This window comes from Camelus ferus, chromosome 2 (assembly GCF_009834535.1).
Source record: "Camelus ferus isolate YT-003-E chromosome 2, BCGSAC_Cfer_1.0, whole genome shotgun sequence".
NCBI lineage: Eukaryota > Metazoa > Chordata > Mammalia > Artiodactyla > Camelidae > Camelus > Camelus ferus.
In genome coordinates this window covers 52,373,697-52,390,415 of record NC_045697.1, presented here as the reverse complement: position 1 = coordinate 52,390,415, position 16,719 = coordinate 52,373,697, and the positions used below count along the sequence as shown (strand labels likewise).

Below are 16,719 nucleotides of genomic sequence, written 5' to 3'. Positions count from 1 at the left end.
CACTAAGAAAACTGTATTTGTGGCCACAATAATATTGTGGTTTTATGGCGCTTTGTGAAGACAGCCCTTCCTCCTCCCTTCCTGATCTTTCTTGTTCTCACTTATTTTCATAAAACTTCATCACCTCCTGAATTTCCTTTTCTGAATGCACCTTTTCCTCTTTTCCTCCTGCCTCCATCTGTCGCCCAGTAAATAACCCACATCACACACCCAGGTTCTCATTTATTGAAGAACAAGGAAGCACAGTTGCAGTTGCTAAAAGGAAAGTCAGCCATGAAGTTTGACGTATCAGTCAGGTTCCTGGCACCTAGGTTTTGTGCTAACATTCCCTTTTCTGAGGAATAGGGTAGCCATTCATTAATGTAGAGGTAGGAGAAGTTCTGTTTCCCACTCTGCCTTGAAGGTTACATCGCAGAGGTGTATGAGGAGGAAGATGCTTCATTTCAAAAGCCTAAAGTGAAAATGAAAAATATGCAATTGAAGGACGATTCACAATATTTCTTCTCATCACAAATATCCCAATTTAGGAAATTGTTAGTGTGGTATAGTATAAACAGTAAGGAGTTTGGAGTAAAGGAAACTGGGTTTGAATTCAGCTCTAAGTAGCCACCTAATCCTGGGCTACGCTAATTTCCTAGTTCTCTTTGTTTCATAATCTGTGAGCTGGGTTAGTAATTGTACCTACTCTCAGAGGTTACTATAAGGATTAAATGAAATAATCTGTGTAAAATTATCTTGCACTTACGAGACACTGAGTAAAAATTTGTTCTTTTTCTCATTTCTCTTTGTCCCACAAAGGATGCCCCAGCAGATTAATCTTGTAGTTGTGTTCTTTAAAAGGGGGTCAGACATTAAACTTCCCTTGAAATTTTCCTAGAGAAAGAGACTGACTAAGCTTCCACTGGAAGCTTATCAAACAAGTAAACAAACAAAAGCTAAGGTACTGTTGTAGATAAATATGAAATACTGAAGCAGTATTTAAAAGAAAAAATGTTAAGGAGTTCAGTGCATCATGTTAGATCATTTAATACTATTCCTCTGAATCTTAAGGCTACAAAAATATTGTACACTATACGTAGTCATGTAGAAAAAGGCTTTAAAATCCTAGACGTGAGATGTCCAGTTCTTCTTGGAAGAATCTAATTCATTCAAAAGCAGAAATGCACCTAGAGATTATCATACTAAGTGAAGATAAATCAGAGGAAGACAAGCATCATATATCACGTATGTATGGAATCTTAAAAAATGACACAAATAAACTTATTTACAGAACAGAAACAGACCAACAGACATAGAAAACAAATTTCTGGTTACCAAAAGAGAAAAAGGGATGGGGGGAATAAATTAGGACTTTTGGGATTAGCAGATGCAAACTACTATATATAAAATAGACAGACAACAAGGGCCTACTGTACAGCACAGAGAACTATATTTAATATCTTGTAATAACCTATAATGAAAAAGAATATGAAAAAGAATATATATATATATAACTGAATAACTATGCTGTATGCTAGAAACTAACACAACATTGTAAATCAACTATACTTAAAAAAAAAAAAAGCTAGAATTTTGTAAATAGGGAACAGAACATAGACTTTCTTTCTTCCTCTTTTCCTTTCTCCTTCTCTTCCTTCTCCTGCCTTTTTTCCTTCCCCTTCTGCCATCAACAAAAATTTACTGAGGGTCTAGTTCATTGCTTTTTAAGAATTGTGTTCTACTTGCAGTGAAGTAGAACACACACCATACACACACCACATGCCTACACGTGCACAGGTGCACACACATACATATATATACACATGGTGGTTTTTATCAAATGTGTTTTTTTTAAAAAAGTGTTAATTACTTTTTGAATGAACGATCAGAAATCCATTTGATGAAGACTTTTAGAAATAATTTCTACCCTAGTGCCTGTGTTCATTTACCTAATGTGTCAAGGTTGCAGTGACTACACACTCAAGGGTGTGTTAATATTTTGGAAAAGGTCAAAATAAATTTTCTGACCAGGTGTTGGTTTTGTATCTGGAGGGGGAAAAGTACTTACTAAATATGATAAACAAATTAGGAAGGCAAGAAAAGTTGCCTCTAGGAGATAGACACTATATTTTACTCTCAGCAGGAGGGATATATTTTATTTATTTAGGGTTGACTGCTCCAGGGAGAACATGCTTAATAATGGATGAATGATTAAGAGGAATAAAGCCTTTCTCAGGCGCCAAGTACATCGCTGTCTGTAGTATCTCTAAGTGAAACACGGCCTTTTCCCTGGTATGAAACTGTTGGACCAAGTCAAGCAATTGGAATTAAGCATGGCTTCCATTTCGGTTTATTCACAGCAGGGGGAGGCTTCCAAATGCTCCAAAATAGTTGTCACCAGAGTGGAATTTCATCACCATTTTTTTCCTATATAATTTTTCTATTATCTTAATAAATGCTATGCACCAATATGTTATAACCATTAAAAAGAGCTGCTGGATCGTGTTTCCTGTGGTCCCATATTATAGTCAATATGTGTTTCATAATTAGCACATTTAAAGAAAATTAGGTCATGGAAGATAATCCTGATTCATCTTCCATGCCCTGCACCGTAGTCTATGCGATCTGCAGTTTTATTTTTATTATATGTCATTCCCTCTTTAGATGATACAGTAGGTTTAATCATAGACTGATGGCTAAACGGGAAGTGCAGGGCCTTCTATGGGAGCCCCACTTTAGGCTCTGTGTCTGCCAAGATGCTTTCCCAGCACGTCTGGCACTGTGTCATCCATGGTGACATGGTCTTTTGAGAAAACCATGGATATTTGAAAGACTCATCATTTCAGTCTCCTTTTATTGACCTAACGTATGTTTTAGCAGTGTCTGTGTAACACTTGCAGGAATGAGAAAAGAAGCAGTGAATTTGGATAATCACCAGACCTGGATAATGGCCTAGTGTTGGGTTGGAATAAAACACAGATTTGGAAAATGTACCCCAGAATAGTGTCCATGCATATCCTAAATGTAATGGTGGGTAGGTATGGAAGAGAAGTTTGGAGAAAAGTAGTGGCTAAATATATCCCACTTAATACCAGATGGTAGCTCAGCTCCAGTGCAGTGTCATAGGTGAACGTGTCCGGTGGATTAAAGGGCTCGTAACTTGAACTTGTCTAGTGACAGTGAAAATCTCACACATGAGGCTTGGTAAAAATACTTAGGAAAACAAAAAGGATAATAACAACAAAGAGTGAATAAAAACTTGCCATTAATTTTGTTTAAGACATAAGGCTGAGATAGTGGCAGCTAATTTCTCAAGAGCTGCTTTTCCCAAAGTTTTCCTCATTCACCTTGTCATCCTAACAAAAGCCATTTTTGCCCTCTTATTGGTCTAGAGACTTAGAGTATAAATATTTGACTTTATCAAGAAACACTTGTGTGCTCAAGTTACCAAAGACCTTTCAATAAATCTGACATAACCACACAGGCAAGAAACTTACTCAGTTTTATTCTAGATCTATGTTCTTGTTATGTAGTTTCCTTAAGATGTTACTTAAATAGAATGGAATAAAAGTTTCATTATTGTGGAGACTACTCTTAAATTTTTTCTTATTCAGAGCAGGTTAATCAGTTCCATGCTAGGAGGGAATGCTGAGGGCAGAAATTCAGATTTGACTAACATTTATTAAGCACCATCCAGATGCCAGAGGTTTTATTAGTGGACTTTAATAAACTATATTTTATCGCATAAACCTTGTGAGGTAGCTGACATTCTTCCTGGGGTGAAATTCTGCTTTCTCTGGATCATAAAGCTACTAGTAATCTTGGCTACCATTTATTTAGTTTACCTGGTATTGGACACTGTGTTAGCAATTTTACCTACATTGTCTTATTTAATTCACATGGAAACCATGTGAGGTGGATGGTGTCAAATCCAGTTTCACAAATGCAGGACCTATGGTGAAGAGGAGTGAGGTAACTTCTTGACAGTTGTGTGGCAAGGGAGTCTGGGGACACTGTGTTCCAGAAGGTGGAGGAGCCAGAAGTCCAGCGTGGTCCTCCTGCACGCCTTTCTCCACACTGTGACGTGCTGGCGCAGTCAGAGCAGAGAGATCTGCCTCAGTGGCTGGTTGTTGCTCATAGTTGACCTCTTAGCCTCAAGTGAGCTTTTGTGCGTATTCCTGTCGGTATTGTTCCTGCGGAGGATTCATGTGGCTAGTTCCTGGTACTAGATCACTGGAGGATAAAGAAGAACAGTCTTACCCAGTACAGTTGACATTCCCTACGTAGAAACTGCACTAACACTGACATGTGGATATCACCTCCTTTTTCGGCTTATAGTTCCTGCAGCCTGTTCTTTCTCTAGATCTCTCAGTAAACATAAAAAGAAAAGCCAGTTGAAGACGGAAAACTCATAGACACCTTTTTAAACATCTGTTACTGACAGTGAACATTCCTCCATTCCAGAGGATCGGCTAGAATTTGATACACGGAAAGAAGGATCAAGAAGTGAAAATCCAAGGGACGTAAAATGATCAACCAGTGGAAATACCCTGAAACCAAGTACGGGACACAGAGTGTCCCAGTGACAATTGGCTAATTCTAAATTAGCCAGATTCCTTGGGCAAAGAGTTTCTTTGTTTTGTAAGCCATTGGGCTGAGCAAATAGTGAAGAGAAACAGAATGCAGTGTATTTTGGCTTTTCCATTTCACCTTTCCAGAAGCCTAATTAAACATATTACAAATCCTGTATACACAGGTCATTCTGCAATTGGTTGCCAAAGTATCTGCTTCATATGTGTCTGGATCCAAGTGGTGACCAGGGGCTCTTGTAGACCAAGTTCCCAATTGGAATTGATTGTTTTCTCTCCTGTGAGCTTAAAGGAATTTATTTTTAAACTTATTTATGGACTCTACAATATTCTGCCAATATGTATTTATGGAAGTGCTTGTTTATATATTTATTTTGAAGTCTTTCTCTTGAAGCAACTACTTATTAAAATAAGTAGGAAATGTATATACTTCTTATGGTCTTTTTTTTTTTTCTTAATGGAGGTGCTGGGGATTAAACACAGGACCTTGTGTGTACTAAGCATGTGCTCTACCACTGAGCTATACCCTTCCCCCCCTTACTGTCCTTTTGATACTGCTCTTTTGGGATTTTAAGAGCCAATGTGCTTTCATAGCTTATTTCAAAGGAAAATGGAAGAGATAAAAAGAATTTAGTTAGCAAATTGACATGTATCCAGAACTTGAGAGAAGTTACTAAAAGTTCGGATTGGAATCCTGTTTTAGTTCACTCGTGGTCTTTATTATCTGTCATTCATTTCACAAAGAAAGAGCCTGGAATACCTCCCTCCTCCCTCCTCACTCCTTACTCCTTGTTTTCAGGCAGAGATGTGTGTTGCAAAAAGACCTTCACTCTCTTGTGACAGGAAGCTCATAAAATTGCATTCAAGAATCTAGCTCAGGAAGAGCAGCTTCTAGACACCTTCTAAATAGTGCTTTTGATTTCACGTATGCTAGTTTCCTTCGAATGTTCAGACAAGTCAGACATTTCAATTTACAGACAAGACCCACGTCATCTAACATTGGCAGGCACTCTCCCACCTTGAATTCTGTGACCACACGAATCATCCTGATTTTGGTGAACAGAAATGCTGGGTAGGAAAAGGAAGAATGGTGTACAGGGTTTAGGTACCAGCTCCACTTCTAGTTGACTCTGTAACCCTGGGCGAGAAACCTGACATATTTTGCGTCTGGGTCCCATTCAAAGTAAAACCAGTATAAAAGTATACCTGTTAACATGCGCTTGTCTGTTTCAATGTGAACAAGTGGAATAATTATAAGAAAATGTACTTTAAGCATTTTAGAGCAAAATAGTAATAAAATTCTAGGTTTTGTTAATAATAATTTACTAGCATCTTCTTCCTTTATGGAATGGATTCATGCTAGGTCTTTCTGTTTGGGCCAAGCATCCTTTATCCTATTTTGACTCTTTCGGTGGCATGTAGTGAAACAGAGAGAATAAGAAAACAGTGTGCATGTGTACTTGTTTTACTGATAGACTAGGGAAGCCCTGGCAGCAGCTAGCACTAGGTTAAAAGATGAACAATTCCAGAGCCTTCAAAGATCAGAATGGATTGAGAAAAACTAGGACTGAAGCTTAATAGTCTCTCCTTTTATTTGTTTTCCTTATTTCAATTCTTTTGCCTTTATCTGCTCTCATTCACTTATAGTCATTAAATGGCCCCTTTCCTAGCTTCTTTTATTGACAGTGAACAGAATTTTTTTTCAGCTTTATTGACATATAATTGACAAGTAAGATTGTAATATATTTAAAGTGTACAACATGACAATTTCATATTCTTATAAATTCTGAAAGGATTCCCACTAAGTTAACACATCCATGACCTCGTGGATTTGATTTGATTTGATTTGATTTGATTTGATTTGATTTGATTTGGTGAGGACATTTAAGTTCTACTCTATTAGGGAATTTCAACTATACAATACAGTATTATCAACTATAGTCATTGTGTTACACGTTAGAGCCTCAGATCTTAGTTCTCTTACAATTGAAAATGTGTACCCTTTTACCAGCTCTACCTATTCCCCTAACCCCTACCTCCTGGCAACGACCATTCTACTCTCTGTTTCTGTGGGTTTGACTTCTTTTTTTTTTGGAGATTCCATCTATAAATGATCCAGTGCAATGTTTGTCTTTCCTTGCCTGGCTTATTTCACTCAGCATAATGTCCTCCAGGTTCATCCATGCTTTTGCAAATGGCAGGATTTCCTTCTTTTTAAAGGTTGGATAATCAACAGATATTTTTGTGTTCCTGTTGGTGAAGGACCAGACTGATCAGATTCTGGGAAAAAGCAATGAAGGCCTGCCCCTTCTATTCTTCCTTCAGGGATCTTATATTCTAAATTTCAGCAGTCAAAGGAACCTGTTTGTTTCTCCTTGAAAGTTTATATAAGGGGGACCTAACACATGGCAGACTGAAAAGGCAGACTAGGGGCTTGGGAACTGGGTGGAGGGGGAATGCTCTGGGACCAAATAATAATTAGCAATTTGGATGTTAAATGAATTTTGTGATCCTCAAAGACAAAAACTTGATAAGTGTAATTTTACATTATTTCCATAAATTAGGGATAGTCTCTGCATAATAATTTATTTTCTAAAACATAATGCTTCACATAATAGGGAAAAGATTTATCTGTTAAAGAAAGATCTTGTAATTATATATAGAATACTTTTAAAATACTGTTTTAATTTTAGACTCATAAATAGAAAACAATGAAATAATTCGAAAAGGAGGATTGGTTTAATAAGTAAATTGAGTTCTTCTGCAAGTGACATCTTAATAAATCTACAAATGATGCCAAATTATATGAAAATAATTTAAAAACTAGATTAATTGTTCATGTCCATTATATTTATATAATTTATTATTTATTTAGTACTTTGTTGTTGTTGTCACACATTGTGCCAAGATATCCTTTCTCAAATGAAGTCCAAATTTCCAGAATTCCTAATCAGTTAATTCCTAATTAGTAAAGCTTCAATTTATGAGTTTTGACTGTATATGAAGCCAGTAATCAACTTCCTCACTTATTTAACAGCCATTTTTTCCACTGGGCAAAATATATTGAGTGCCTTTTAGTAACCAAGAAGTTTTTTTTTTTAAAACCTGAAACAAATAATTACAATACCATCTCCTTAAATATTTGTCATTGTTTCTTACCAGATGAGAGCACAACAGACGTGTCCAATTTTTTGGTTTTTTTGTCTAGGTGAAAGGTGAATACAGTTACAATAAAGAAAAGTTTATTGTGCCTTTATGCTGTTATTGAAGACATTTTTTAATTCCCAGTCCTGCTTTTTTAGTTTCCTGATTATGCATATCATTCATTTAAATTTTATTTTTGTAGTAAAAAAAATTATCTTTTTCTTACAGTTAATATTTCAGTATCTAATGATACCATATTGGCTCCTGAGGATTTGCCAACTATTTCTTCTACTGGCATGGTAAGTGACTTAATATTTCAAATCATTTGCATATTGTATATTCTAATTATAATATTCATATGCTATCTCCCACCATTCAGCAATCTAGTCTGAACACGTATTTAATAACCAGTGATAAGTGGAGGGACAGAAAAAACATTTTCTGTGTTCTGGTCAGCTTTGTTTCCTTTTCTTTTTTCTTTTAAACTGAAGTGAGTATTTACTCCTACAACATACTTTTCAAACCTTCTCAGAAATTTAACTGTTCTGTCCATTAGTGGTCACCTTGAAATATTTCACAAGGGAAAGCGAGGTAAGCTGACAAATGAGAGCGTGGTATCCTTTCTTTGTTTCCAGTATGATTGCGAATTCTTCTGACTCCCAGATGGTGCTGTGTTCCCTTCACTGAGGGTGATGGTAGCAGGACATTTCCCGTGTCACTGTGAAAGGACTGTGCCTCTGTCACATGACGTCCTTTCCCATGGCTTGTAACCAAGGATCTTTAAGAGACTGGAACTAAGCTTTAAAAATGAGCTGTTTTGCATGGAAGTTCGCACCCTGGAAGGAGACTTTTGTGTTGGAGAGAAAGGGGAAAGTGCTGTTTCAGACTTGCAATTGTGCTCGTTCTGCACTGGCTGTGGAAGCTTACCAAAGAATATCAATCTCTCAGTTATGAAGACAGACACCATAAGACTTTGTATTGATAGAGTGCCCATCTCTCAGGAGACCAGAACACTCCTGCGGATATTGCATAACGAGTGCCCACGTCACCCCTTTCAAAGATGATGTTTTGAATCTTTCCTGGACAACTCTCATGTTCTCTCTCGTTTTCATATTCAACGGCTCTCTTCACTTTTTTACTTACTGTTTTCTCTGCCTTTCCCCAAACTTTGCCTCTCTGTTTCTTCCATGTTTGAGAGTGTGTGTGAGTGTGTGTGTAAGAGAATACGTGTATGTTTAAAGGGCACATTCAGAAAAGAGCTCAGTTTTCAGTCTTTGAGTCAGCCAGCCTTGTGCCTTAAAGGATGTGACTAAAACACCGAAAAATACATCCTTCTAGACTTTCAAGAAATTTAATTAAAATCTAATTAAAAATTTAAACTCTACATGTAATTAATTAAAATGGTAAGTTAATTTGCAATAAAAATGAATAAAACACTCACTTCCAGTGACTTAAAAAGAGATTGTTTCCTAATTTAATTCTTTTTGTAACTGATCAAGGAAAGCTTTGAAATTAATGAATTTTTAAGCCCTGTCTTTGGGCAAGTTCTAGAGAGACTCTCATAATTGATATTGTAATTATAGCAAGATGTCATTGTAAGATTCATGGAAAACAAATGGGAGTTGTGGTTGACTTCTGGTACAACTATGACAGAGGACATAAAGATACAATAATGATTGTAATTTTGCTGCCATTTATAGAGCATCTACAGGAGACCAGGTGTTTTATACATATTATCATCATTATAAACCTTAATATGTATTATCATCATTAACACCAACTACCAGGCAAGATTACCTTCATTTTCTAGATGAGAGAAACTGAAGCTCCGGGAGGTAAACAGCCTTTTTAGCTCCAGGTCACAGAGCCGTACATTAGTAGAGCAGAGATTGAACTGAGGTCTGGGTTCCATGACCTGTGGTCCTGCTGCTGCACCACGATGCTTCAGTGTTTGCAGATTGAACTGTGTCCTTTTTTTAGTCCCTATGAATGGTCTGTGCTCCAGGACAACAGTCCCCTCATGTGTGTGTCAGTGGCATACCTTAATTAAAATGTTAAGTTGCTCTGTCCAGCACCTCTAGGGAAGAAATTAGGGGGAAAATATGTAGTGTGTGTGTAATTATGAAGAACAACTTTTCTTCTGTTCTTCATTTCTCCTTTTCTATCTGTATCAATTCCTTTTTGTATACTTTGTGTAGACACAGACACTAAACACACACACACACACACATACACACACACATGATCCAGAAATGAGAGTTAAAGAGATAATGATTTATTATCATCAGTAATAGTACCTAAAGTTGAGCACCAACTAGGGGCCAGGCTATTTACGTTAATTGTCTATAATCATCACAATAACTTTGTGAGTTAATATGTTACTGGTATTTTATTGATGAAACAGAGGCTTATAAAGGTTAGCTGACTTTCCAAAGGCCATATGACCAGTATATAGTAAAACTGGAATTTGAACTCAGGGCTTTCTAACTCCAAAATCTGCCTGTTTCCATTCTTTGGGGTAGCATACTAGCGTGTCGTGTAGAAAGACTTGGAGCTACTAAGTTCTTACATCAGACTGCCTGGTTTCATATGCAGCGCTCCAGTACTCAGCAGGCTGTGGGACCTTCTCAGTTCCCATCCGTACCATGGTGGTGATAATAGTATTTACCTCCAGGATACTGGAAGAGCCAGGTTAATAAATAGGCAGAACTTAGCAGAGTGGCTGGCACACACCTGTCCCCCCATCAGTGTTAGGTGCTGTTTTATTCTATGTAGGTATGCTTGTCCTTCCACTCGGCTGTTTGCCATTATAACTCAGGTTAGTGGAGGGCAGAAATTAGAAGCCACTGCTTCAGACAGGCTGCTGGCTCCTCTCTTCAGGCACACTGGCTCTGCTAACCTTTCCTAGGACATGGTCAGCCACTTCACTTCCTTCTTTTCATTCGGCCATAATTAGATTATGAAAGAAGTTACTGTAAAAGTGACACGCGGCCCCTGGGCACCAGCGAGACTCCCTCTCAGAAGGCGCTGAGAACATCCTGTCAGAGGAAGGAAGCCCTTTTCTTTTCAGCTTCATTAGCATGAAGACAAGCTTTCTTCTTCCTCGTGGTGTGGGTGTGTCTTCAGGGGAAAAGAGCAGGAGAAACAGGGCATGAGAGTGTTTAGGCAGATCAGAACTCTCAGATCACCACCCTTCAAGGGAAAAAAACAGATTTCCCATTGTTTCCATTTATTGTTGGAATCATTGTGTCTTTTTTTAAATTGAAGTATAGTCAGTTTACCAATGTATTGGTTTGTGGTGTACAGCATAATGCTTCAGTCATACATACACATACATATATTTGTTTTCATATTCTTTTTCATTGTAAGTTACTGAGATATTGAACATAGTTCCCTGTGCTGTACAGAAGGACCTTGTTATTTGTCTATTTTATTTATAGTAATTAGTATCTGCAATCCTGAACTCCCAATTTATCCCTCCTCACTCCCGTAACCATAAGTTTTTTCTCTATGTCTGTGGGTCTGTTTCTGTTTTGTAAATAAGTTCATGTCTCTTTTTTAGATTCCACACGTGAGTGATATCATATGGTATTTTTCTTTCTCTTTCTGACTTCACTTAGTATGCTGATCTTTCATCCATGTTGCTGCAAATAGCATTATTTTATTCTTTTTTATGGCTGAGTAGTGGTCCATTTTCTTTATCCAGTCATCTGTCAGTGGACATTTAGGTTGTTTCCATGTCCTGACTATTGTAAAGTTATGCTGCTATGAACATTGGGGTGAATGTATTGTTTCAAACTAGAGTTTCCTCCAGATATATGCCCAGGAGTGGGATTGCTGGATCACAAGGTAAGTCTATTCTTTAAACTGTCTCACCATTGTCAGTTTTCCCATAGCTTTCTCACTTGGAATATCTCTTCAACCTGCAACCAATGTTCTTTAAAAGATCTCTAAATCTTTGAGACCAGCCACAGCTTATCCACGCTGTATCTCAACAGTCAGCATTGAGATGTGCTGCTTACTAGCTCTTAGAGCGAGAGAACAGATTTCAAAATCTAACATCAGTCTCTTCTGAGAAGGTGCTAGAATGGATCAGTTAGTATCTGTTTTTCATATGAGATTTTTTAAATTAAATTGAGGCAAAACCTAAGATACACAGTTCTTATGTGCTCTTTGTAATGAGTTTTGACAATTTCTTATCTCATGTAACCACCACCCAAAACAAGGTATAGCGTGTTTCCATCATCCCAGGAAGTCCCGTGAAATGCTCTATTTCCTGCATTATGCACCAGCTTTTTGAGCCTTGGGAGATCTTTCTTTGCCCAACTGCTCTACATCCAGCCTTCAGAGAACAGATGCCTTAGCCCTGTCAGAGAGCTGAATACCTCCAAGGGATTCCCCTCAGCTCTCCTGTCCTCCTTCCCATCTCAGGAAAGTGGCTTCCTTGCACTTGATGAAATGTTGTGTCTAAGGGGGGGTTTCTCTCAGCTCTCCTGTCCAACCTCTCCAGCCTTTTATGTACAGTCTATGCAGTTGGCAAAGACCATGAAAGGGTTGGTGTGTGGATGCAGGTGGGTTGATGCCGGGGGCTCCATGGAATTCTAGCCTGTCACCCCAGACTACAGGCAGCCATTAAAAATTCATTAAAGATTTGGCTTATTTCTCTGTACCTCCATCTACAGTGGGTTTATCTCTACCTGCTGCTCTGCCAGGGCTTGTGCACCAGCGATCGCTTCTCTCCTATGAAGGTCTTGTCACTTTTTGGAATTTAATTTATTTAGGTTTCTTTGCATCCTTCCCTCTCTGATGGAATTTTTTAAACTGTGATTTTATAGCTTATCTGGCTTGTTTTGGTTCTTAAGTTTGGGACAACTAACAGTCTCCTGCAACTTTCTATATCTTAAGCAGAACAACCAATTTGTTTTGACAATCGCAGCTCACATGCATCCTGCAGATCATAAAGTAAGACTACAGATCACTGCCCTTCTGGCTTACCCACTGCAGGGGAAAAACCCTGAAGGAGTACATTAAATACGTAACCTTGCGACTTATTTGTCACCTTACCCTCACTATTATATATATAAAATATAAAGGCATATATTTTACCAGTTGATATTCAAGGAGAGCAATATAGAAATCTTTCATTTTTATTTAAAATTTTTTTTGCACATTGTGTTACCCAGTGAAGCATATCATGTCTACATGGAGATCCTGTTAATCGTGGGCCTAAGAACTGTTACAGTCTCATAAATTCCACTTGGCATTCAGACATGGAAGCAAAAGTGCTTTGATTTGATGTCCTCTCAGGGTGATTCTAGGAGTTAACATTCATTTTCATGGGAAATGGAATGTCATATTAATCTTCTTGTGCATAGCATCCTTGTGATTTTCTCTCATTAAGAAAGTCCAGTGCAAAAACCACTCTGTCCTTAAATCTCCTTGAAGATTACATGTCCCTACTTTTTTTTTTTTTAATTTTTCCTTTATTTTGGTTGGCGGGGGGTAGGTTTATTTATTTATTTTTAGAGGAGGTGCTGAGGGGTTGAACCCAGGACCTCATGCATGCTAAGCATGCACTCTACCACTGAACTATACCCTCCCCCAATATGTTCCTACTTTAAAAAATATTATGGAAAATTTAAAACATGCACTTAAATAGGCAGAATAATGATACAATAAATCCTCCTCTACACATCACCTAGCTTCGATGACTGTCAGAATTTTGCCCATTCTCTCTCGTGTATCCCCCACTTTGTCTCTGGGGCGGATGCTGTCATATTTTAAATTTTAAAATTAATCCTTCAGTAGATATTTGACTTTTTAGATTTATAAACACTGAATACAGACAGGGTCATTCTCTAGACAGTGAGATCCAGAAAAATAGGTAGAAATCTCTTTTCATGAGATTGCCCTTGGTTAAGACCCTCAGCAACTTGGTCCCATTTTCTTGGCACCTCTTTTTCTTACACCTGTTTATGCAGACACTCTGCTTTGGCCCACCTGGTGCACTCACTGTGAGTTCTTCCATTTGGTGAGTATTCGATAAGTTGTAGACTTAAAGGACTTACTGGGTAAGTGACTGAAGCATTGTATGTCTCTAAATCAGCGTCTTTGCTCATGGTGTGTCTCTGTCTAATGCTTTACTTCTTTGTTTCTGCCAATACAGGAAGAAATATACATCCGAAATTTGTCACTTTCATTCCCTTTTCCATTGGCTTTTGTTGCTCTCGGCCATTCCTTCCTAGTTGTTGTCCTGCCACTTTTCTCCCTACTGCCTTTTGAGTATGAGAGTTCTACAAAGACAAGTCTTTCTTGCAAGGTGTAGTTTAATTTTTGTCTTCTTTGTGCTCCATGAAATTAGTAAGTCCCTCTTCTGATCTACTCACCTCTTTCTTTAACTGCCTTGTATAATTAGCTAATATTTAAGTGGTCATATTTTATTTCTCTAATAAACCTTTTCAAAATTGTTCTTCTTTATTGCTCCCTTAAAGCTTATCTTAGTTTATCCATATAATTGGGGCCCAATGCATTTTCTGTTTTGTTTTGGCCACATTTCTCTACTTTCTGTTTTGTTACTCAAAAAAAGCCTATATCTAATTGAAATAGTGTCACCAGAGTTAGAAAAAAAATAGAGTCATGGTTGCACTTGAATTTCAGATAAATAATGAATAATTTTTTTTAGTGTAAGTATGTCCCACATATTGCATAGGGCATACTTATACTGAAAATGTTATTCATTGTTTATCTGAAATTCAGATGTAACTGGGAATCCTGTATTTTGCCTGATCACTCTAAAGTGAAAGTTTATTTTGCTTTCATTTTGTCCTCCAATTGAAAGGATAGATAAATTGATAGGTATCTTCCTTAAATATGTCAAATATTTGGATCTTGATGAATGATTTCATTCATTCGGTTAACTGTGGCTTATTTTGGTGCCTGCTGTATCCTAAATTGGACTCTGCCCGTGTCTTGGTCAGCTCTTCATTCTTATTTTTGGTGAACACACAGTCCCTTGGGTCTGCAGATGCTATGCGTTTGTCATTTCTGGCTTCTACCCATCTCTGGTCTGAACAGGCCAAGTCCTAGTCACACTCTCCCCCCATCTCTCTCTCCAGCTTAATCTTTCATCTTCCTTTCTCCACCCTTCTTATTCCCAGCACCCTCTTTATCCTTCCATACCCATAACTGGGTTCTTTCTCATCCATCACAAGCATCTCAGAAGTCTTCACCAGCCCTGAAGAACTTGCCTGGGTCATGTAATGCTTACATGCTCTAGCCTGTCCTTTGGCCACTGTATTTCTTGAAAAAAAAAATTGTCTGGAATTGCCATTTCAATTTTTCACTCTCCCACATTTCTCAGCTAATTTCTCTTATTTGAATCCTCGCTCAAGAAATTACCAAAGCATTCTAGTTACCAAAAATAATAAAAATATATCAATGGATTTTGTTCAGTCTTCATTCCTCATTATCATTTCTGCAACGTTTGACCCTCTCAGCTCTCCCCCATTTTCCCTTCTTTTCATTTTCAATATACTCTTTGTACTTTTCCTTTTACCCATCATTCTCTTGTGATGTCTCTACTTCCATTGTGGGTACCTGAGATGTTTCACACTCTTTTCTCCTAGCACATTTTCCTTTTGTAGTTTTATTAAATCTTACTACTTCAGTGATCAGTTCTTTGAAGCTAACTCCTTAGTCGATGTCTCCAAACTTGTCATCTTTTCCAGCTGCAGGTCACCAGTCCCACTGGACATCTCTCTGAGCATTTCCAGCTTATCACACTGATGGTCTCACTGAGGGAAGCTACAGTGTACTTTTAATAGGAAGTTAGAAGCAGCATGAGAAATAGAGGTCACGTGCTGTGAGAGTTCTGACAGGCAGAGAGGACCTCTGAGATTATATTCCTATCTGTCTTGTTCTTTAGATTCTGATTTAACCACTTAAACCCTGTGTATAGAATTTTGCATAGGAAATAAAGATCAAAGCTATGGAGAAATGAGAATCTCCTCTAAGGAGTAAAGGACAGAGCAATGAGATAAAAGTCTCCTGCCCTAAGCCCAGAGGAGACAGTGATCACTTGAAAGAGGCTTGTAGCCATGGTTGTGGGTGAGATGTGATACATTTTAATATAAAGTCTTCACCATAATGTAACTTGTGAGAAAGAGAGGAATTAACAATGATTTCAGGGTTTTCTGTTCTTAGAATGTAGGAGGATGAAGTTGCTATTAACAGAGATGGGCAAGACCCTAAGGGTCGCAGGCTTCAGGAGGAAGATTAGGAGTTAGTTTTGAACATGTGAAGTTTAAAATGCCTCTGAGCATGTAAGTAGGATGTAGAATAGTTTACTAAAAAGTAATAACAAAATGACTAATCTTTCTTTGAATTGGAGAACATTTGCTGAGGAGTTAACAAAGCACTGTTAATCCTAAAAGCATGAAGTTGTTTTCAGAGTGAATGAGAGTTGGAGTGTGGCTGAAATACACAGAGAATGTCATATTAGGAGAACAGAATTATCTCAGTTATAACAGCACTAGAGCAGCACTTCTGAAGCTGCAATGCATCACTGGCTCCTTTGAGGTTCTAATGAAATCTGTGGTGGCTCTTCCCAGAGAAATGTACACGCACACAGTATTTTACATATTTAAGGGGACTCGGGGATTTCTTTCTTTTTCATGTCACTTGGCATCTCTGTTGGGTATGTCTGGCACAGAGTTGCCCTCTTTCAGGAGCCAGTGTCACTTGGTTGTACATTTTCCACCATGACTTACTGAACCGTAATCAGACTGGTTTGCATGCGAAGAATGCTAGTCACTTTAGAGCATTTTTTAAAGTTATGATCACAGGATCTTCCTGGTACTCTAAGTGACAGGTCCTCTTTGTAGCTGCACAGGAAAGTGAAGTTACTTTTTTCTGTCTTTCACCTGAATAGTGATAGAGTTGAGATTGAAACCCATGAAGATATTTTCCCAGTCTGCTGCTTTAATACATTTTCAATCTCTCCTTCAAA

At 37.9% G+C, this 16,719-nt stretch overlaps 1 protein-coding gene across 9 annotated transcripts in view; it reads left to right on the top strand.

Annotated features, from left to right (window-relative positions):
* SLC4A4 (solute carrier family 4 member 4) overlaps positions 1–16,719 on the top strand; it is a 315,013-nt gene that overhangs the window by 241,661 nt on the left and 56,633 nt on the right. For all 9 annotated transcript variants that reach the window (XM_032458395.1, XM_032458408.1, XM_032458417.1 and 6 more), the window contains one exon: positions 7,941–8,011. In XM_032458395.1, coding sequence (XP_032314286.1) covers positions 7,941–8,011 — 71 coding nt within the window. The remainder of the gene's footprint in view (positions 1–7,940; positions 8,012–16,719) is intronic.